Source organism: Daphnia pulicaria, chromosome 5, assembly GCF_021234035.1.
Source record: "Daphnia pulicaria isolate SC F1-1A chromosome 5, SC_F0-13Bv2, whole genome shotgun sequence".
NCBI lineage: Eukaryota > Metazoa > Arthropoda > Branchiopoda > Diplostraca > Daphniidae > Daphnia > Daphnia pulicaria.
Window position 1 is genome coordinate 5,368,802 of NC_060917.1, and position 19,443 is coordinate 5,388,244.

Sequence of the window (19,443 nt, forward strand, 5' to 3'; positions counted from 1 at the left end):
TTCTGTCAAGTTTTCTAATTTAACATGTAGACGGATAGCTCTTTAATTCTGTGAGCGTGCTATATCCATAATAAGCGGTTTAACATTGAAAGAGACAGTTTGGAGAAAAAATGCGTAATTTTTGCAAAATCACAAGTTCCAGTCTGATACCGTGATACGCGTTCATTATTATAAATGCGCAAGTGACGAATACTTTAACCCAAAGCAACCCAACGAGTTACGAGGATTCATGTAATAGAGATGGAAATAATTCAGGGTCATTCGCGATTGCTTTCTATTCTCGACGTTTAAATATGAGGAATATTATTCGCAACCCAATTTGACTTGCAATTAACCAAGATTAGTACGGTACACGGTGAATTCGTTCAGATTAAATGATGTACACATCATTGGGTTCCGTTCATTTAAAATATTTTCTCTACACCAAGTCCTTAATGGGAGAACAACACTGGTAGCAAATTCGTATAAATAGGGAACGAACCTTCCAAATTCATCACACTTCCCTTTCCGTTCTTTGCATCAGCAGTCCTTTTCCTCGAAACAACATGAAGTTCTCGGTACTATAAATTCATTTCCAATTCATTTTCTTATTCAATTTCATTTTTAATTGTGAATTAATATTCATTATTTACAATAAATGTGTATTAGGCATCAGCAGCTTTGATCTTATTAGCTTGCGTGGTCTATGTTTCCGCTTACGGGACCCATCGACCAACGACTCATCGTCCAACCTATTACCCAACCCGTCCAACTTACCGCCCCACTCACCGCCCCACCCATCGCCCCACCTATCGCCCAATGAAGAATCTCGGCAACTCCAATGTCAACATCAACGACAACAAAAACAGCAATGTTAACATCGCTTCGCTTTTATCCGAACTGTTCGGCAACCAGGGGGATGGATTTCCTTGCACTATCGTCGATCTCTGTTACGAGAAAAAGAATTTGATCAAGTCGGGTGCTGCTGCCGTCGACGCTAAAACGACCGCGGAACCAACTGAAACGGTCGCGGAAAAAAGCGCTGCTCCTGCCACTCCTGTGGCCGCCCCTGCTACCGCTCCTGCTGACGATGTCAACTTTGATCAATTCACAAACTTCGCAGATTTCCAAGACAATGACGTTATATTTGCGGTTCCTTCTGAAATGGATGAGGGTGACGATGACTTTTTTGCTTAACTTTCTTGTGGAAGTGATCGGAATTCTTTTATGGCGTTTGACAACTGAAAACTTTGTTTTTTCAATATTTGGTAATTTTGGAATATCCTAATTCATAAACTTCTGTTACCCAACTGATTTTCCATGTCAATCCTACAACCTTTATGTGGGAACGATTTGTTAATACAGTTACTTAACTCAAGAAAAAGAATACACACAAATTATGAAACTACTCGTGAAATTATGGCGTTTCACTATTTTAACATCATAACGTTGCTTTCTATGCGAAATTAAGGCTAGGAACCAGAAGGCATCTTTTAATCATCGGATATAGCCTTCATATCTCAGTGGTAGAGCGTCGGTCTCGTACGTAGTAGAAGAAAACCGGATGTCGAGAGTTCAATCTTCTCTGAAGGCATTATCGGTTAAATTCATTCTTGAACCGCTTCCGCATTGATGCACCGTTTCTCGTTTCTCACTTATGTTCGTCTACTATCTATTGGAGCGTGTCGTTTCTCGTTTAGCTCTCTATTCGTTATAAACAAAACGTGCAATTCAACAGAAGCAATAGAAGTTTTTAGATCCGAATGTGCATTGCTAATATAATTCGTTTTTCGCGTGATGAAAACGTGATTGAAACAAAGAAATCCATTAAAGAAAATGTTTGAGTGATACAAAAAGATTGGGTGATACCGTGATGTAGTGTGGCTGTCTGTTTATATGGTTGTTTCTGTTTATAAAGTATTCAACATAAGAACAAGTACCATTCGAAGTGATATCTTGAGCATTTAATGTGTGAACTAACTCTGTGGTTCCACAACAGGCAAGAAAAGAATCATTGTTGAAGAAAAGCCCATCCCAGTTTCCACCTATATGTTCCAGACACAGAGTTTGACTGAGATAAAATTGGAGACTAGAGTTTTGGAATTGTTTTCATCCAATTGCTGACTCACTTGAAAATTGGCTGAACTTCATCCATGAAGTAGGCATAAACAAAAAAAAAAATCAAACAATCTTCTGTCCTTCTAAAGCTATGAGCTCATCATTTTTGGGTAGGGCTGCCTATGATACCTGTAAACTAACTTGAGACTGACAATTAAAAGACTTGCAATGTGTGTGCTTGTCGTCTGAAAAAAGTCTTATCAGTGATTCAGTGTCAGGTTATCTAGAATTAATTGAAGGCCGGGAAGTTCTTGAATTCTTCGAGCGTGTTTACATCTGTAATACGTGGTTAGTTTGACATTAATACTGATTTTTTTAAAGGGGGGAGCGGTTGTGGGAGGGGATACACAAATTATACGATGAATTAATGTGCCAGTTGCGAGTACTTCATTAAAAGTACTTTGGTGACGGATAATCGAATAATTTAATTCAAAACGCTACGAACTATACGAGGATTCTGAGAAAATCCAGGGTCACCGTGATTCGTGATTGCTTTCTATTCTCACTGTTTGAATGGAGAGTGTTATGTGAACACAATTTGGCCGGCAATTGACTCAGTTAAATAAATGCATTTGTTCAGATTAAATTATGTGCACATAATTTGGTTCCGTTCATTAAAATTATTTTCTCTACACCAAGTCCTTAATGAGAGAACAATGGCATTTGTATAAAAAGGGTCCGAATCGTTCCAAATTCAACACACTCCCCTTCTCGTTCTTTGCATCAGCAGTCCTTTCCTCGAAACAACATGAAGTTCTCGGTAAAAATTAATTTCTAATTAATTTTCTTATTCACTTAATTTTTAATCGTGAATTAATGTTCATTTTTACAATAAATGTGTATTAGGCATCAGCAGCTTTGATTTTACTGGCTTGCGTGGTCTACGTTTCCGGTTACGGGACCCATCGACCAACGACTCATCGTCCGACTTATTACCCAACCCGTCCAACTTACCGCCCAACTCACCGCCCTACCCATCGCCCCACTCACCGCCCCACCCATCGCCCCACCTATCGCCCGATGAAGAATCTCGGCAACTCCAATGTCAACATCAACAACAACGACAACAAAAACAGCAATGTTAACATCGCTTCGCTTTTATCCGAACTGTTCGGTGGCCAGGAGGATGAATTTCCTTGCACTATCGGCGACCTCTGTTACGAGAAAAAGAATTTGATCAAGTCGGGCGCTGCTGCCGTCGGCGCTAAAAAGGCCGAGGAACCAACTGAAAAGGTCGCGGAAAAAAGCGTTGTCCCAGCCGCCGCTCCTGCTGCCGATGTCAACTTTGATCAGTTCGCAAACTTCGCAGCAGAATTCCAAGACGATGACGTTATATTTGCGGTTCCTTCTGAAATGGATGAGGGTGACGATGACTTTTTTGCTTAACTTTCTTGTGGAAGTGATCGGAATTCTTTTGCGGACAACTGAAAACTTTAATTTTTAAATATTTGGTAATTTCGGCAATATCCTAATCCATAAACTGTTACCCAACTGATTTTCCATGTCAATCCTACAACCTTTATGTGGGAACGATTTGTTTATACAGTTACTTAACTCAAGAAAAAGAATACACACAAATTATGAAACTATTCGTGAAATTATGGCGTTTCACTGTTTCAACATCGTAACATTGCCTTCGTATTTGAGATTAAGGCTGGCAATTAATACGCATCTTTTAATTGGGAGCAACAGCCTTCATAGCTCAGTGGTAGAGCGTCGGTCTCGTATATAATAATAGGAAAACCGGATGTCGAGAGTTCAATCCTCTCTGAAGGCATTGTCGACAAGGATTGTTCTCAGGTCACATTGGCGCCAAAAATCCGATTTAACATTTTCTCGCATGTTCGTCTGCTATTTATTGGACTTCGAATTCGAAGCCTGTTCGAAGCATGCTTCTGATATCCGAGTGTCGTTCAAATCAGTTTTATAAAAAGAAACTCTAATGAAAAACTCTTTAATGAGAAGAAGTAACTCTATAAAAACTGTTGATCCTAATGTGCATTGCAAATTTAATTCGTTTTTCGGATGATTGAAAACCTGATTGGAACAAAGTAATCCCAAGAGTGGCTACTGTGATGGCTGTTCAGTGTTCACTGGTTGTTTCTTTTAATAAAGTATTCAACAGTAAAGAACAAGTACCATTTGAAGTGATCTTGAGCATTGTATGTGTGAACTAACTCTGTTGTTCTTGTCCCATATAACAGGCAAGACAAGCATCATTGTTGAAGAAAATCCAAGCCCATTTTTCACTTACATGTTCTAGGTACGCAGGGTTTGACTGAGATAAAATTGGAGACTAGAATTTTGAAATTGTTTTCATCCAATTGCTGACTCACTTGAAAATTCACTGAACTTCATCCATGAAGTAGGCATAAACAAAAAAACAAATCAAACAATCTTCCATGCTTTTATATTATAAATATGAGCCCAAGATTATTGGGTAAGACTGGTATAACTCCAAATATGGTGTTTTGTTTTTTTTAATATTTTGAAATCTCTTATATCTCTTAGCCTATGTTTTAATTTTTTTGTATGTCTAGGTTCATCAAGGTGAGCAACCAGTAATGAAAATGACACTGGGTTCTCAAAGACTGCCTAGTTAGAGGTTAAAAGTCCCCTTAACCATTGGACAACAAGTTTATGCTAGATTGAGATCCTGAATTAGGTCCTCCTAAGTCGAGACAAGTAGAAACTGTTGAATTTCAAGGATTTCTTATTTTCATAACAGTTAATGCAAAATAATGGACGGACACAGACAGTAACCATTCCGTTGTTATCTGCTATGGAACGAACAGTCAAGAGAGGTATCCGGAGACAAGAATTTTATTGTCCCTACGAAGAAATTCCCACCGATCCTTTTACTGCTCAGGGGGATCTGTTCCAACGCAAACGGATTGACCCTCAAATTAAGGTGAGTTGCATCAAATAAATCAAGTCTTCTTTTGCATGTATTCATTCGTGCTGCCACTTGATGAGTTTTGACACGCGATAGGGATAAAATCGGCCAAACCAAAACCAACATATCGCTAAAGAAACTAGATCAACTGTACCGAAAAGACGGTATTCATTTTTATTGATATATATAACTATTTTAGTGTGTCCTGACAGACCAAGTTTGAATTAGCCTAAGATAGGGGGTGACGATTATCGTCTGCACGATTAAATATCCGATTTCCCTTTCCACTCAAGCTGTCGGTATTCAGCTCACATTTAGCAATTTCACATTTGCGCCCTTGAAGATTTCAAAGCTCTTGCTAGGGATTTAATACATCTTTTGCAATCTGGTGACTCTAAATTGAAAGGAACAAAATTTAAAAACTAGCTCCCCTCTCCCCTATTGCAGATTCTTAGCGCATTAGGTTAATGCATCATTTCTTGCACCAGTTAAAGTAAACCCGTTTTTATATAAACCCCAATCTCCCCAATCTCCCCAATTACAGGTATGACTTTTGATCGAATGCTGCTGAATAGTGTGTGTATTTCGTTATGTTTTCAGTGTTGCAATGATTTCTTCAACATAATTGAAATTGTGGGGCTTTAGGTACTCCCTTTTGCTTAAGGGGAAACGTCAAGCCTCACTATTGCGCACTTGGTCATACTTCTGACAAAAGCGTCGCGGACAATTCGGATGGGAAATTGTTTATCGCATCGAATCAACACTGTGGCGACAGTGGTCGGAAATCCTTTATCTCTCGGCACATTCTGCTGAAGTTGTAGATTACGCCAACGCTTATTCCCACCATTTGAAAATGATTTAGAGTCTTGCAAATCGATGCGGACTTCCTTGTGTTTAATCAGAGTCTTGGGTCCTTGTTCGTCGCATCCGAAAGAATCTCGTTTGAAGTCAGCTATGATAACTTCAGCTGCTCTCCGCTGTGCGCGGCTACCTCGGACGTCCACCTGCTTGCTGTACTTGACACCACACGGTACCACAAGTTCTTCATTGAATGTGAATCCTTTTGGACGCAAGAAAAAATTATGTTTTAGACTTGATTAAACCATACAGATCAGAACAATCTATTTATGCAGGTTCTTCTACTCTTTCATTGAGCTCGACTTCTAGAAAGATAACAGGATACTGAATACGTGGTACAATAGCAAGTAGGCACGCATTTTGTAGAGAAATTTTAACCTTAGTTAATTCTGATCAACAATGTTTACTCATTACTGCTCATTAATAGTTAACCGTGGTTTCTTACTCGTTACTCCTCTTTTCTTATGCAAATGGTTTCTTACCCTGAGAGTGGCAATATTCGACAAAAAAGGTACAGACGAAGATGACGCAGAGTTGCAGTAAATACATTCTGTGGAGATTGGAATTACAAATTAATTGTACGTGCCACTCACAGTGCAAGTTTTGCAGGTTTAACGAACCGACACTTGTCAGGTTAATGTTATTTCCAAGAGAAACGTTTCAGCTTTTAAAGGTTGGCGGTCACGTTGCCTATTTCATGATAATTATCTCCGTGACTCCATTTGATAGCGTCGTTTTGATTGGTTGCATCCATGCACACTTCCGCACATATGGCGTTACTATTTCGTTGGCGTTTTGCCATATGTGATGCGTATTGACATTTAAAAAAAATGCCACACTTTCAAATAGTGATTAGGAATATGTAATTTATTTTTGCCACTTGTGGAAACATTCGACCAGAACGTTTGCTACTAGACTGCCGTGTCGGATTGGCCGTGTCATTTAGTTCTGTAGTTTACATTGCCATATACTCATATAGTCGAAGTACGTTAGAGCCTTGGGAGTTACAGAAGTGTTTAAACAGTTGCGTCCTCAGCGTGGGTTGCGAGTTGCAAATGCTGTCTGTTTTACGCTACAGCGTTTAGCTCACCACTCCATTTTGAAAGCATCGTTGTGATTGGTTGCATCTTGACGCACTTCCGTACATCTGTTATTAGTACTATTTCGTTTGCGCAAAACCATATTCTAGTGTTGACATTAAATGTCATTTTCAAATATTAATCTTTAATATCATTTATTTTGCCACTTGTGAAAACATTCGACCGAAACACCAACCTACGTGTACTGCTATGTTTCATATAGTCACCCCTGTAATTTACTTTTTTTTATATATTTGTAGTACCATTGGAACCTTGGTAATTACAGAAATGTTTAAACAGTTGCGTCCTCGGCGTGGGTTGACAGTTAGTTGCAAATGCTGTTTTTTTACACTACAGCGTTTAGCTCAATAGCTATATTTACTAGACTAAAATGCTAGACTAAAATTATCAAAATTAGTTTCTAACATATGTACCTAGTCATATTATAAATTACTATGATATCAATGTTTAATATATCCACCATATCCACACCAATGACATTTCAACTGTACTAAAAGTCAAATTTTACGTTTTTATAATTTTTTGTTTTTAGAGTTAGGGCTGAGATATTTTTTTCTTAAAACTCTTTTGAGTTGGGAGGAGTAAGCTAAACCGAATCCATTTATGGCGACCAAGTCCAAAATTCTCTTCTAATCGTTTCTTCGTTTTTCTGATTTTAACTTTAGGTTCTCCGGCGTTCTTTTTGTCTTCCAGTATTCCAGCTTCTTTCCGGAAGAGTGCTTGGCGGTTGCGGTTCTCCCAGCGACACCACCAGCTGAAACAAAAGACAACCACTTCAATCAGAGTCACCATACTTGCTCCTAGAAACAGTCCTAGATTGCCGCCCAAGATTCCTGAAGACAAATTTCAAATTCAAGAACAAGCCACAAAACGGTATCAATAAGTGTTTTCAGCTTAAACGTACCGAGCCACTGATTAATGGTGGGATAATGATTCACAAGCAGGGTTCGCGAGAAGGTCGGATAATAGAAATTGAGCGCCGCCAAGTGATTGCTTGAAATTCATAAGAAGAATCAATAACGGGAAAATTCATTTCTAATGAAAATGTGGCATGAAAATCACCTTTGGTTGGACGAGATGGACCAGTTGCCGAATTGAAAATTCGATGCTAATTGCAAATCCGAATAACTGGCCGAAAATTGGTATTTTTCCTTCCAGCACTCGCTAACGCATTCACCAGAACGATCTAAAATGACAAACGTGATACTAAATCTATACAGTTGTCATCCTGTCACAAGGTAATATTTCACCTGGTTTTATAAGACTGTATGATGCTGATTTATTTCTAAAATCTTCCATTGGATCCAGGAACAAGAGCTTCATCATCCGAGCGAAAGCCAACAACTGTTGTGGACGACATGGCGGCAAGTCACCTGAAATTCGTTGGCTCATCATCAAAGTTTAGTTAAAACAACAACAATGCTGAAGAGTTAAATGCCTTTATAAGGTATAGTCACAAGGTAGCAGTTGACAGCTTTGATTACACGCTTCTGGTGGAACGCGTATTTGCAATTGCATTCCGTGTACTTATCAAACCCGGGCACCAAATGTTGGTAGCGATCCAGTTTGTCCCGGGTGGCACACATCTTCGTGGCTAGCATTGATTTCGCCACTTCCTCGTCGTTAATCTTTACATAACAATTAAAGGTAAATCAAAGTCTAGATTAAAACGTATGCATTTATTTCGTACTATTGTTTTGGAAATTGCCAACGAAGTCCAGAGTCCTATGCGGGTGTAGTGTTTCTCTTTGAGAAGCGCCACAGAAGGATCAGTCCACTTGTCATTGGCCGAAAATGTAATACCCTTCTGATTAGCCAGGATCGGATTGACGACAGAATTATCCAGTGCTGTTGTCAAATGAGCAAAAAATCGATCGTAGCAAAAGTCACTCCAAGTGTGTTCCAACTATGCTACTTACCTCGGAAATCCCTGGAATCCCTCACGAAGACGATAAAGCCGAACGTCATGGAAGGGATGTGCTTTTGTTAAATTTAAACTCAGATTTAAAACAAATACATTTTTTATTTGATTTAGAAAATACCTGAAACATGGGTGGAGCTGAAAGAGTTGTGACACAAGCGCCAGTTGTGGACACGAAACTGCCCGATGGAAAGAATTTGGCACAGCAATCGACGCTGTCCGCATAAACACCAGGTGAGATACAACCAGCAATTATGTCTTCGCATCTAATTTGGCGTAATTAAATGTTAGAGCTGCTGAGGACATTATAACTCCGTTTTCAGAATAAAATACCTGAGTAGAGCCCGTTGGATGATTTCGTTGACATCTTTGACATCATTTTTAGCGAGTATGTTGTTGAACTTGGTTTCCAGCTGCCGCTGTCGTTGCTCATCCTGAAGAAGAGCCGGCGAAACGACAAAGAGTGATGTAGAGAGTATCAAATACGAGATCATTTCGGTATCGACAAATCCCATTTCTGTTTGAGTTAAAGTAATTTCAACTGAGTAAGACGTTTTCAAAATATTTCGCAGAGCTCTTCTCGCTAATTACCCGCTAGGATTGTGAGATTGAAGGTGCTGGAAGTGCAAATGTGGTACTTGGGATGCTCGAACCAATTGACTGTATCTGTTTGCAGGAGCATTTCGCTGTTGCCTGCCATGTTTATGAAAGACAGAGTCGAGAAGTAGGTGGAGACAGCCGTGAGAAGGATTCCGACGACCAGTGTGATCTTCCAAATGATTTTGACCGGCACGGGATTCGATTTGTCACCGAGGTGAGTCACAGCTGCACAGGTGGATCGTCCAGCGAAATCCGCCCATCCATTAGCTGCCTTCACGGAGGATGTAGAGGATTTGTTAGAATCATCTGTCATGTTCACACAAGTCTGTCGGGGAACTCGAATCTTTGCTTCTGCTGTCGTACTCGACATGGTTGAAACTAAAGTACTAGACTAGTTGCAGATTCTCTTTACTTGAAAGCTCTTGAAATTGGCAATTACCTTTCTGTATTTTTAAGACTATAGGCTCGGAAATTGGAGATAAACAATACATACGGCGCTGATCCGGATGAACCAACTTGCGCATTGCGATGCATGGATGAGTGCGGTATTTGTTATTTTTCAATTTCAAGACCGTGAGGAAATATTTAGCTTTTTTTAATCTTTGCCTGACTAACTGCCATTTCTTTAACAGTTAAAATATTTGTGGTTAATTTTGCATTTACAGAACGGTTACAATTTTCGGTTTCTGCGGAGGAGTATTGGTGATTATATCGGGTACACTGAAATAATTCTATGGTTGGTATAGATTAAGTTTTGTGTTTCTTATAAATTCAAAATTAATTTAACCGCGTTACGTTAAAAAAATGTCCACTACAGCGCTACGGTGCTATTGATCTTACAAGGGAGCGGGTGGGAAAAAAGAACAATCGATAGCTATAATGCCGCTATTTCTTTGTTTCTATCTTGAATTTTACCCGTTACCTTGAGAAACCCTAACCCAATGACCCGTGACAAGGATATCGTTCTCTTACTCCGTCTAGTCTAAAATCACTCCCCCTAAAATCCTTTTCTTCGAGGTTGTTACTATTTCTGTACCTCATTAAAGTTCCAAACGAGCTGGCGACAGGTTGTATACTTCAAAGTTGGAAGATAAAATTTAGATAGTTTCAATTTGTTGGGTGTCAGTTTTTAATTGTTACGCGACAGAATTGAAACATTTCAAAGCATTGTGAATAGTAGAATGATTTACATTACTCTGATTACTTTTACGTCATGGCTGCTGACTCTGACTCTTGGGCAGAATTTAGTCCTCATTGGTGGTAATCTGAGAGTAGACAACGCCATTGTTTGGGAAAAGATGGTTAAACTGGCTGTAAGTAAATATTTTGTCGACATTTTGTTGTATTATCTAATTGCATGTTTCTAACCTAAAGCCTGTATTATTTGAATGAAGGGCGGACAGGATGTGGCTCGGATTGGAGTCGTTTCGGCTTCGGATGACGTAACAACTGAAGGGGACAGAGTAATTGGCACTTTTCTGCGACTAGGAGTCAAAGTGACTGGCATTCCTGTGAATGAATCTCGAGTTAACGATACTGCTGTGGTAAGCACTTGTATTGCACTTATTCGATAAAAAACTAATGGAATAATTTCGAAATGTAGGTCAACATAATCATGCAACAGACTGGCATTTTCATCGTGGAAGATTCAGAAGATAAACCTGACAGCTTTTGGAACAGGTTTACTTCATTAATTCGCCCTACTGGTTCGCCTGGGGAACCACCTATGGGTGTTGTCTGTTACGAAACTACCAGTTACAAACGACAGAATCTTCTTGAAACACTACGGCCGTCAGGTGTCGATTCTCCGGTGTTGAGGGCTATCCAGTCAGTCCTTAAAAAAGGCGGAATGGTGGCCGGCAATGCTGCCATTATGGTAACAAATTATTTTCTACCGAACTATTTGTGAGACTTGACTGTGTGATTTATTTGATGGCATTTAGGGCAAGGCGCCTGTGATTATCAGTGGCGATTCAATCAGCTCTTTATTGGCTGGTACTCGTTTCTTTTCTTCGCCTCGAGATCAATTTTTGTTCCGGAAGGAAGGAGGCCTTGCTCTTCTCAACATGGACTACGTGATTGATAGCCATTTGAGTGAAAAAGGTCGAGAAATGCGAACTATCAGGACATTGTTGGAAAGCAATATCACCAGAGGCATCGGCGTCGATGAAAATACAGCACTAGTTGTCAATAACCCATTGGCCATGCCTGTTGGCAAAGTATGAAGCAATTTATTTTATTTTTTTTTGCATATTTCTAAAACTTATTTTTCTATGATGGAACTTTTGAAGGTTGTCACTGCATTGGGTGTCATCAGTGGCGTCTTCTACGTTGATGTTTCCATGGTTCCCGCTGTGTCGATGACGAACGCTCTTTATGAGAATGTCATTTTCTCGTTTTTCACCGTCGACGACTCATTGGATTTTACCTCAGGTATGTGTTGACAAAGTAATTGCTTCGTGACTTTGCGTGACATGGATTTCTCTTTTGACAGGGAAAGTCATTTATCCTTCGTGGAAGAAAAGGATGTTTGGCCTAGAGCAGTTCAAGAGTGCCGTTCCGTCTGACGATATTTTTTCGCTTGTGTGGCCGTCCCAGTGGCGACAGACTGCCCTTCGGCTGATGAATTGTAACGAGATGAACGTGACTAGTCATTCACCAGCATCGATCGTGCCACTAGTTCCCGGCGTCACGGTCGTCTTCGATCGCTCAGGGGCCGTTGGGTTCGCAGCTCATTTGCCCGATAACTTCAGCAACACATACGTCATATCTTTCCAAGGGATGTCCGCTTCTGTCAAGGTGCTCAGGATACTGTAAGCAAAAACCCCAATTCTTTTTGCATGTCGCAATCGTCACTTGTACATAAGTGTTTTATTTCATTTCCCATTCGACAAACTTTCTTAAATTTTATTGTGTCTTTTAAAACGAACTAATACAGTCAATCTTCGTCATGTTTTGTCCATTAGAAAAAAAGTAGAAACCTGCAGATCCTAGTCGTACTTAGGCATTAAATACATCAACTTGGTATTAACTTTGAGTGAGATTATAGACGTGATGATAAGCTAGTAAGATAACTAGATAAGTTAGTAAGATGAGAGGGTATGGCGATGGCTGAAGTATGCGTGCGCCTGTGTTCTATATTAGGAGTTACATTTTCGTGATAGCCCAATTGAACACGGAATCAATCGCATTATGATTGGGTCATTTTTAGTAGGGCTTATTGGTTAAAGTTGATCTAATGAACATAAATTGACTCAGAAAGGTGTGCAGCCTCTGACTTTCCACCATACTACCCAATACCCCGACAAATCCATTCAATCCTAGCACAAAGATCCATCTAGCTCTGGAAACACGAATTTCACCACGTATTCATGATCATGAACATCAATAATGCGATAATGCTTTGGGGGATGGTTTTGTGTGTACTGTTATTTGTTCATACAACGGAGGATTTGTTATGGCCGTGTAGATTTTGGTACGAACAACAAATTGTATCTTTTCAATCTGCCTCCTTGTTATCGCTCTAATCCTAGTCTAACAAACGATAAAGTGAAATGTTCAAACAACTATGTAGTTCTGTTTGTTTCTCTGTTGGACATTTTACTGGATGTTTTTCAGTACAGTCTTTTGCTGCATTTGGATATTGTCCTGTTGACTTTCTTGTCCAAAATGAAAAGCTTTTTGAAACTGCCGTTTGCTTTGCTATTCCTGTTGATTGCAGTCAAAGCGCAAGAACAACAACTAATTATCGAAGTCCTTTATTTGCCTACCGATTGCCCGATTAAATCGCAAAATTTGGACATTTTAACTACGGACTACACCGGAACGCTTGAGGATGGCACCGTCTTTGATTCCAGGTAAAGTAATGAAGAAAGCACATTAATAATTTTTTCAGTTTATTATACATTTTCTTTCGATTCAATTTCAGTGTTGGCGGAGAACCTTTCAGCTTTACATTGGGAGTCGGAGAAGTGATTAAAGGATGGGATATGGTAATTTCACAAGCGTTATCATAAACACAGCTTATCATGTACAGCATCTAAATTTCTCATCTTACGCGATAGGGTTTGCTGGATATGTGTGTGACGGAACGACGCAAGTTGACCATTCCGCCATCATTGGCTTATGGTGAGCAAGGAACCAGTGACGGAGTTATCCCACCAAGTAAATTACATTTACAAAAACTGATACAATAGATATGAAATAATATTTTTTTTTTTTAATTTTTTTTTAAGACGCTACTATCATTTTCGATGTTGAATTGTTGGGAATCAATCGGCCGTAACCAATTACCTACTAAGACCCAGACCCCTTAATATCTTTGTTTTGTCGAAAAGGTGATAGCTTTAAATAATGTTTCAAATAGGAAGAATTAATTTGAGAAATAGTTCTTTTTATTTGTAATTATCTTTAAAGTTAACAAGGAATAAAAAATTTGTATCTCTCACTTGAGAGTAAAGAAATAATAAAAAAATAAAAATAATTGGTTTGAAAAAAAATTAAATGGCCAACCTTTTCAGCTTGAGGAGATTTCTGTGACGTGCTACAACACCGACGGAAGTTAGTAAAGTAGTTTAGTTACAGCACTTAAGCGTACAAAAAACCCCAACATTATAACGGGAAATGTTTGCATGTACTAACCTTTTTGTATTGACTACCTAAAGGATGCGATTGTTTTCGAACCGGATAAGGCGTACCATTTGGGAGCAAAAAAAAAAGGTGATGTGCAAATATAGTTGATCACACGTTCTTTCACAATCAAAAGCTGACGCACATGCAAAGAGTGAATAATGTGATTTTGAAGGTCGTCCCACACTGCTGAGTCGTCATGGACTTGGATATCCCCGTTGCTGTTTTCTTTGAAATTTTGCCAATGTCAAGCCTCACACGCGTGATGAAAACGGCGAGGAGGTTCTCTGCCTGGATTTTTAATTTCACCTCCATCAAGGGCAGTTTTTACAATGAGTTAACAGTGACTGTGCAATTCACAGTCAATGCGCCATTCCGCTTTGTGAAATAGGCCGGCCTTTCCCATTTTTTTATTGCACGTTTTGTGATTTTTATTTGGGGTTATCAAAGCCATCAGGTTCCAGTTGTAGCTTCACTTTCATTCAACACGGACGTTCTTTTATATTCCCGAAAAATGGACCGAAAGCGACTAATTCTTGGCTACGTGGTGCTGTTTTTAAATTTTCAGATTGGCAACGTTCGTTCAGACCATCATCGCATCAAACGACAGATAGAGTTTGGGGCGAATGTCGACGAATTTCTCGGCCGCAGTTTATTTCGCCCATTTTCCAACGGTAATTCTGATTCCATACTTGATATTTTATATTATACAACGATGCTATAACTTTATTACCATTTGCCTAACAAGACGGGGGATTTATTGCGAGCCAAACAGGATTCGACATTCGTTTTATAACCAGTGCACAACTAGATGCGGAAAGCAGTCAAGCTTCCGACCGAATCAGCGACATCATCCGCTTTGAGGAGTCCCTGATCGAGAACGAAATCCGCATTCAACCTAACACGGCTGCCTTTAGCCATTTAAAGATAGTTCAACCTACGGCCGACGCTCAGCAGTTGGCACGGGAGGCCCTTCTTGTCATCGAAGCTACTCGCCAACTTCAGCGAAAGTATACAGGCACTTAAATCTAAATCATTTGTTCTTGTTGCCTAATTGTATCATTTTTTCTTATTGCTATTAACCGCTGATGGGTACAGATTCAACCTGACGCCGGTAGAGACTGGTTTGGGTCTCACATTCCACTCGACTCGTCAGACTATCCAGTTTCCTGCATGTCGATCCAAACCTCCGTGCATGCAACACTTTGGATCCGGCGTCAAGTACCGAACAATCGACGGATCGTGTAATAATTTAGAGAAAACATCTTGGGGCATGGCTCGATCGACATTTCAGCGCATCCTACCTCCCGCTTACAGCGACGGTTTGCAACTTTTATCTTTTAAATTTGTGTAGGGGAAAATAATGTTAAAAAATACTTTGGTTCCAATGAATGTTTAAACAGGTGTTTTTGCGCCAAGAATAGCCATGGATGGAACAGCCCTTCCTAGTGCACGCTTCATCAGCCTTGTAATAGTCTCTCATCACGATGCTCCACGGGCTGACTTGTCGCTGTTGTGGATGGTCTTCGGTTGGAATTTAATTTAAATAATGTTACCAAATTATTCGAATAGTTAATATGATTTTGTTTATATTTGCAGGTCAGTTTATCGATCATGACCTGACATTGTCGCCAACCTTTGTCTTGTGTAAGAAATCTTCATCTGTTAGTAATGCGTACGTTACTTTACCACGTAAAATTTGTTTAGCTGACAATTCCGGAATTGAATGCTGCTCGGCAGATGGCGGATCGATGTTGCCAGAATCTTCACGCCATCCACAGTGTTTGCCCATTGAAATCCCAGCTGACGATCCGTTTTACCGCAATTTCAATCAACGTTGCATGAATTTTGTCCGAACCACGCCCGGATTACGACCCGATTGCAACTTTGGATACGCCGAACAAGTATACACAATGCGTTCGAATTGCTCTTTTTTAAAAGCATGTCAATGATTATATCTTTTTATCAGTTGAACGAGCTCACTCACTGGCTGGATGGATCTCAAATGTAAAAAAAAATCTTGCTATGATGATCGAGTTTGAAGTGTGATTTTAAATGTAATTGGTTTTATCGTTCCAGCTACGGTAGCGATGCAGAAACAATGACGAAATTGCGTGATTTCCATCAGGGAAGACTGCGTTCTACTAGATTTAATGGAAGGTCAATTGTTCCGCTGGATCCCAAGTCTAATGTCACTCGGACGGAAGACTGCAAGACTAGTTCTTGTTACATAGCTGGTATTTCTACATCAGTTTATAATCTTTCTTAAATAAAATTGTTGAATTCAATATCGAAAATGCAGGAGACATAAGACTTACTGAACAACCACAACTGACAGGTTGATACCATATATATAACTTATTTTATTGATTATTGATTATTTATATATATTTATTATTTTTATTTTTATTATTATTTTATTGATAACCATATACTTACAGTGATACACACACTTTGGTTGAGGGAGCACAACCAAATTGCTGCAGAATTATCTCGTCTCAATCCTGGCTGGAGTGACGAAAACATTTTCCAGGAAGCTCGTCGTATTGTCGTAGCCGAATATCAGTTCATAATCTACAACGAATTCCTTCCGATTATTCTAGGTACGAATAATGTTGATACGGGGGTTATAAATATGAAGTAAAACAAGTCAATTATCTGATAAAATTTCAATGTATAGGTAAACGGTACATGGATATTTTTAACTTGAGCATATCCCAATCGCCGTTGTACTACGGAAACGGAAACGGTGATTACGATGCAACAATTGATCCGTCGATACAAAATGAATTCGCCACGGCTGCCTACCGGATGGGCCATTCTCTCGTTCAAGGTCTTGTCAAGTGAGTGTGACATTATTCAATTTACGAAATTTTACTATTTACAATTGTCGTTGAATAAAACGGGAAATTGTATGTATAGATTATTCAGCCAAAGCGGACAGGTAAATGAAGAAAGTTCGTTCACTCTGAGCAATATGTTGGATGCCGTTTCACCTATTGGCAAAGACTCTGCTTGGATGGATGAAGCTTTGCGGGGATTGCTCGAACAACCGATGCAGAACTTCGATTCATCATTTACTCCGGAAATAACCAACAAACTCTTTCGGTGTGTATCGTTTGTTTTTAAAATGTCATATAAAATCTAAAAAAGGATGTTTCAAACATTTGTCATCTTCTTGCAGTGGTGAAAAACCATTTGGAATGGATTTGGTGGCACTGAACATTCAACGAGGTAAGACCAAATACTTGTTCTTCTTAGTATAATACGTTTTTTAATATATTTTACATTGAATTTTTGAAGGTCGAGATCATGGAATACCTGGCTACAATAGTTACCGAGAAATTTGTGGGATGAAAAGAGCAGATCATTTCCGTGGATTATCTCCCCAGATACCAGATGATGTGAGTTAAACGAACCATGAATAAGTCACTCCTACTTTAACGATATGTGAATACTGATTATTTTTCTCGTTTAGATGATAACACAGCTCAAGCACATCTATCGATCTGTGGACGATGTAGATCTCTTTGTAGGTGGGATACTGGAGACTCCAGTTTATGACAGTCTCGTTGGGCCGACGTTTCTGTGCATCATTGGAGACCAATTCGCACGGTTGAAAAAAGCTGATCGCTTCTTTTACGACGCTGGCAACCAGCTTCATTCTTTTAATCAAAGTAATTGTAGATCAATAGTATTAACCATATCTTTTTCAATTAATATAATTTTCTGTCTATTCAACAGGGCAAATAGAGGAAATTCGTAAGGCGAGTTTAGCCAGAATTATCTGTGACCATAGCGATGGTACCATTCGCATTATTCAACCTCTAGCGTTACGAACTCCTGGAGAAATGTAATAGAAACATTACAAAAATAATTATAAATAGCACAAAAGATTAATGTCATTCCTCGGGTATATTAAAAAAAACAAAAACAGAAACGGCAGGAAAAGGTGCGATGGACCATCAATTTCACGACTAAATTTTGAAGCTTGGGCAGGAGAACCGATCTTCTAACGTCAACTCTATTACGTATTTATAAATTCTGTCTTGTGCGCGTGAGTTATCCTCTTTTTAAGACTGACCTGCTTTGACCTTTGAGTATTTGGAAATCAGTCACCACCGCATTTCACCAAAAAGAAACGAGTTCGTTTCCTGGTCCCTCCCAAATGCATAATTTCTCTGCTGTATACTTACAGTCTGAATGTCTGCTTTACATCAATATAAAGTCAAATGCTAAACCATGACACAATTATAACGTATAATACAATATTATACTTATTGCGAGCCCGAAGGGCGAAGCTAATAATCGCATACGCAGAAAAAAAAAAGCCATGTCACTTTGTCTGTATGTATGTATGTATGTATGTAACGCTCCATAGCTCGGGCGTTTTACGACACATTTAGGACTTTTTGGTCTTAAAAATTAAACAAAAAATATGCGGTGCAACCAGAACAAAAATAATTTCATTTACTTAATTAGTTCTCCTGTAATTAATGAAAAACTGTTAAAATAATTGCTTAACGACTAGTGACATCTGGCGGTGGCGACTACAACTTTTTCACCTTAGGTTTAAATTTCACTTTCCACTACATATGTAAGTGTCATTTATTTAACGTGTTAAGTTTAAAATTCATCCTTCTCGTCGAATAATTTTTATTGAAATATATTCGTAATGGATGGTTAAACATGAGTAAAATAATTTTACGAATATATTCCGCCCAATCAAATCACCACCAGATGTCCGTAGTATCGCCGTGATGACGCAATCTTTGATGTCCCATCCATGACGCAACAACCAGATTTGCATTTATGTTTTGCAGTTATTTGACTAAAAGATGGTTATTTTTAAATTCAATTATTGAACTTTATGTGTAAAAATTGGAAAATAAGAGTTAAGCAAACTAAACGTTAATAACTTGCAAGGATATTGAACTGTGACAGAAAAATACCGTTTTAAGACCAAAAAGTCTGTGAAGAAAAGTGTGAACTGTGAATAAGTCCGAGTTAACAATAGGCCCTGAATTTTTCATTTAAGACAGTTTTCAACTGGCTTACGATTATCCCTTCGCGGCGAGCTGATAAGCTTGCTTTTCTATCTTAGATACAATATTATGTATGTTGCACCCATAAACCAATCCGCGGTCTGGTAGTCGCCCTGGTGATAAAGGTTATATCATTAGGGTCGGAACTAGTGGTGGCAACCTAGTTTTTTTTTGTTACTAGGTAATACTAGGTAAAATACCTAGTTTTTTTAGAATACTAGGTAATACTAGGTTATTTTACCTAGTTTTCGCTAAAACTAGGTACGGTAATTGAAAAAAAAACTAGGTACTAAGTAA

The 19,443-nt window shown here is 39.0% G+C and overlaps 7 protein-coding genes and 2 non-coding genes across 12 annotated transcripts; 6 read left to right on the forward strand and 3 right to left on the reverse strand.

The window, feature by feature from the left end:
* Nucleotides 1-470: 470 nt before the first annotated feature.
* Nucleotides 471-3,686, forward strand: LOC124341360 (hemoglobin and hemoglobin-haptoglobin-binding protein A-like). 2 transcript variants are annotated; one of them, XM_046794442.1, is made up of 2 exons: nucleotides 471-557; nucleotides 2,944-3,686. In XM_046794442.1, the coding sequence occupies exons 1-2, from the start codon at nucleotides 546-548 to the stop codon at nucleotides 3,481-3,483; spliced, it is 552 nt and encodes a 183-aa protein (XP_046650398.1). In that variant the 5' UTR covers nucleotides 471-545; the 3' UTR covers nucleotides 3,484-3,686. The 2 variants fall into 2 exon arrangements, with proteins under 2 accessions (XP_046650398.1, XP_046650399.1); XM_046794443.1 differs by lacking the exon at nucleotides 471-557 and adding an exon at nucleotides 2,810-2,857.
* Trnat-cgu lies at nucleotides 1,489-1,573 on the forward strand. The gene is given in 2 exon segments: nucleotides 1,489-1,524; nucleotides 1,538-1,573. It is a non-coding gene; the product is annotated as a tRNA-Thr (tRNA).
* Nucleotides 3,687-3,788: 102 nt separating the features above from the next.
* Nucleotides 3,789-3,874, forward strand: Trnat-cgu. The gene is given in 2 exon segments: nucleotides 3,789-3,824; nucleotides 3,839-3,874. It is a non-coding gene; the product is annotated as a tRNA-Thr (tRNA).
* A 1,688-nt stretch (nucleotides 3,875-5,562) lies between these two features.
* Nucleotides 5,563-6,505, reverse strand: LOC124341392. Its single transcript, XM_046794488.1, has 2 exons — nucleotides 6,334-6,505; nucleotides 5,563-6,053 (listed from the first exon to the last, which is right to left on the reverse strand). Exons 1-2 carry the CDS (start codon nucleotides 6,398-6,400, stop codon nucleotides 5,653-5,655), a joined length of 468 nt encoding a protein of 155 aa, XP_046650444.1. The 5' UTR covers nucleotides 6,401-6,505; the 3' UTR covers nucleotides 5,563-5,652.
* A 787-nt stretch (nucleotides 6,506-7,292) lies between these two features.
* LOC124341315 lies at nucleotides 7,293-8,352 on the reverse strand. The gene is made up of 4 exons (XM_046794372.1): nucleotides 8,202-8,352; nucleotides 8,014-8,137; nucleotides 7,856-7,944; nucleotides 7,293-7,784 (listed from the first exon to the last, which is right to left on the reverse strand). The coding sequence occupies exons 1-4, from the start codon at nucleotides 8,344-8,346 to the stop codon at nucleotides 7,486-7,488; spliced, it is 657 nt and encodes a 218-aa protein (XP_046650328.1). The 5' UTR covers nucleotides 8,347-8,352; the 3' UTR covers nucleotides 7,293-7,485.
* A 29-nt stretch (nucleotides 8,353-8,381) lies between these two features.
* LOC124340717 lies at nucleotides 8,382-9,785 on the reverse strand. The gene is made up of 6 exons (XM_046793325.1): nucleotides 9,464-9,785; nucleotides 9,206-9,389; nucleotides 8,994-9,138; nucleotides 8,871-8,931; nucleotides 8,642-8,799; nucleotides 8,382-8,579 (listed from the first exon to the last, which is right to left on the reverse strand). The coding sequence occupies exons 1-6, from the start codon at nucleotides 9,783-9,785 to the stop codon at nucleotides 8,382-8,384; spliced, it is 1,068 nt and encodes a 355-aa protein (XP_046649281.1).
* Nucleotides 9,786-10,490: 705 nt separating this feature from the next.
* Nucleotides 10,491-12,423, forward strand: LOC124341101 (cyanophycinase-like). The gene is made up of 6 exons (XM_046794033.1): nucleotides 10,491-10,785; nucleotides 10,867-11,016; nucleotides 11,076-11,348; nucleotides 11,416-11,691; nucleotides 11,764-11,905; nucleotides 11,967-12,423. The coding sequence occupies exons 1-6, from the start codon at nucleotides 10,654-10,656 to the stop codon at nucleotides 12,287-12,289; spliced, it is 1,296 nt and encodes a 431-aa protein (XP_046649989.1). The 5' UTR covers nucleotides 10,491-10,653; the 3' UTR covers nucleotides 12,290-12,423.
* Nucleotides 12,424-12,646: 223 nt separating this feature from the next.
* LOC124341411 (FK506-binding protein 2-like) lies at nucleotides 12,647-13,919 on the forward strand. The gene is made up of 4 exons (XM_046794509.1): nucleotides 12,647-13,329; nucleotides 13,401-13,464; nucleotides 13,537-13,636; nucleotides 13,708-13,919. Exons 1-4 carry the CDS (start codon nucleotides 13,142-13,144, stop codon nucleotides 13,755-13,757), a joined length of 402 nt encoding a protein of 133 aa, XP_046650465.1. The 5' UTR covers nucleotides 12,647-13,141; the 3' UTR covers nucleotides 13,758-13,919.
* A 21-nt stretch (nucleotides 13,920-13,940) lies between these two features.
* Nucleotides 13,941-18,382, forward strand: LOC124340913 (chorion peroxidase-like). Of its 3 annotated transcripts, XM_046793713.1 has the most exons (18): nucleotides 13,941-14,036; nucleotides 14,137-14,775; nucleotides 14,850-15,111; nucleotides 15,200-15,423; nucleotides 15,505-15,630; nucleotides 15,701-15,748; nucleotides 15,809-16,005; nucleotides 16,071-16,108; nucleotides 16,181-16,338; nucleotides 16,404-16,439; nucleotides 16,543-16,704; nucleotides 16,782-16,944; nucleotides 17,024-17,209; nucleotides 17,286-17,335; nucleotides 17,405-17,505; nucleotides 17,580-17,778; nucleotides 17,846-17,954; nucleotides 18,039-18,382. In XM_046793713.1, the coding sequence occupies exons 2-18, from the start codon at nucleotides 14,616-14,618 to the stop codon at nucleotides 18,115-18,117; spliced, it is 2,298 nt and encodes a 765-aa protein (XP_046649669.1). In that variant the 5' UTR covers nucleotides 13,941-14,036; nucleotides 14,137-14,615; the 3' UTR covers nucleotides 18,118-18,382. The 3 variants fall into 3 exon arrangements, with proteins under 3 accessions (XP_046649669.1, XP_046649670.1, XP_046649671.1); XM_046793714.1 differs by lacking the exon at nucleotides 13,941-14,036 and having other exon boundaries at nucleotides 14,047-14,775; nucleotides 16,404-16,431; nucleotides 16,535-16,704; XM_046793715.1 differs by lacking the exon at nucleotides 13,941-14,036 and having other exon boundaries at nucleotides 14,047-14,772.
* The last annotated feature ends 1,061 nt before the right edge of the window (nucleotides 18,383-19,443 follow it).

Excerpts from the sequence above, each read along its gene's own strand:
- LOC124341392 (XM_046794488.1), bottom strand. The coding sequence starts at position 6,400 with ATGTATTTACTGCAACTCTGCGTCATCTTCGTCTGTACCTTTTTTGTC. Across the intron at positions 6,054-6,333 it reads CGAATATTGCCACTCTCAGG|GATTCACATTCAATGAAGAA; the intron begins GTAAGAAACCAT and ends TGCGTCCAAAAG.
- LOC124341315 (XM_046794372.1), bottom strand. The coding sequence starts at position 8,346 with ATGATGAGCCAACGAATTTCAGGTGACTTGCCGCCATGTCGTCCACAA. Across the intron at positions 8,138-8,201 it reads ATACAGTCTTATAAAACCAG|ATCGTTCTGGTGAATGCGTT; the intron begins GTGAAATATTAC and ends TTGTCATTTTAG. Across the intron at positions 7,785-7,855 it reads CACCATTAATCAGTGGCTCG|GAATCTTGGGCGGCAATCTA; the intron begins GTACGTTTAAGC and ends ATTTGTCTTCAG.
- LOC124340717 (XM_046793325.1), bottom strand. The coding sequence starts at position 9,785 with ATGACAGATGATTCTAACAAATCCTCTACATCCTCCGTGAAGGCAGCT. Across the intron at positions 9,139-9,205 it reads ATCCAACGGGCTCTACTCAG|ATGCGAAGACATAATTGCTG; the intron begins GTATTTTATTCT and ends ACGCCAAATTAG. Across the intron at positions 8,580-8,641 it reads TGGCAATTTCCAAAACAATA|ATTAACGACGAGGAAGTGGC; the intron begins GTACGAAATAAA and ends TGTTATGTAAAG.
- LOC124341101 (XM_046794033.1), top strand. The coding sequence starts at position 10,654 with ATGATTTACATTACTCTGATTACTTTTACGTCATGGCTGCTGACTCTG. Across the intron at positions 10,786-10,866 it reads AAAAGATGGTTAAACTGGCT|GGCGGACAGGATGTGGCTCG; the intron begins GTAAGTAAATAT and ends ATTTGAATGAAG. Across the intron at positions 11,349-11,415 it reads CCGGCAATGCTGCCATTATG|GGCAAGGCGCCTGTGATTAT; the intron begins GTAACAAATTAT and ends GATGGCATTTAG.
- LOC124341411 (XM_046794509.1), top strand. The coding sequence starts at position 13,142 with ATGAAAAGCTTTTTGAAACTGCCGTTTGCTTTGCTATTCCTGTTGATT. Across the intron at positions 13,330-13,400 it reads GGCACCGTCTTTGATTCCAG|TGTTGGCGGAGAACCTTTCA; the intron begins GTAAAGTAATGA and ends ATTCAATTTCAG. Across the intron at positions 13,465-13,536 it reads TGATTAAAGGATGGGATATG|GGTTTGCTGGATATGTGTGT; the intron begins GTAATTTCACAA and ends CTTACGCGATAG.
- LOC124340913 (XM_046793713.1), top strand. The coding sequence starts at position 14,616 with ATGGACCGAAAGCGACTAATTCTTGGCTACGTGGTGCTGTTTTTAAAT. Across the intron at positions 16,440-16,542 it reads TGAACAACCACAACTGACAG|TGATACACACACTTTGGTTG; the intron begins GTTGATACCATA and ends ATATACTTACAG. Across the intron at positions 17,506-17,579 it reads CTCCCCAGATACCAGATGAT|ATGATAACACAGCTCAAGCA; the intron begins GTGAGTTAAACG and ends TTTCTCGTTTAG.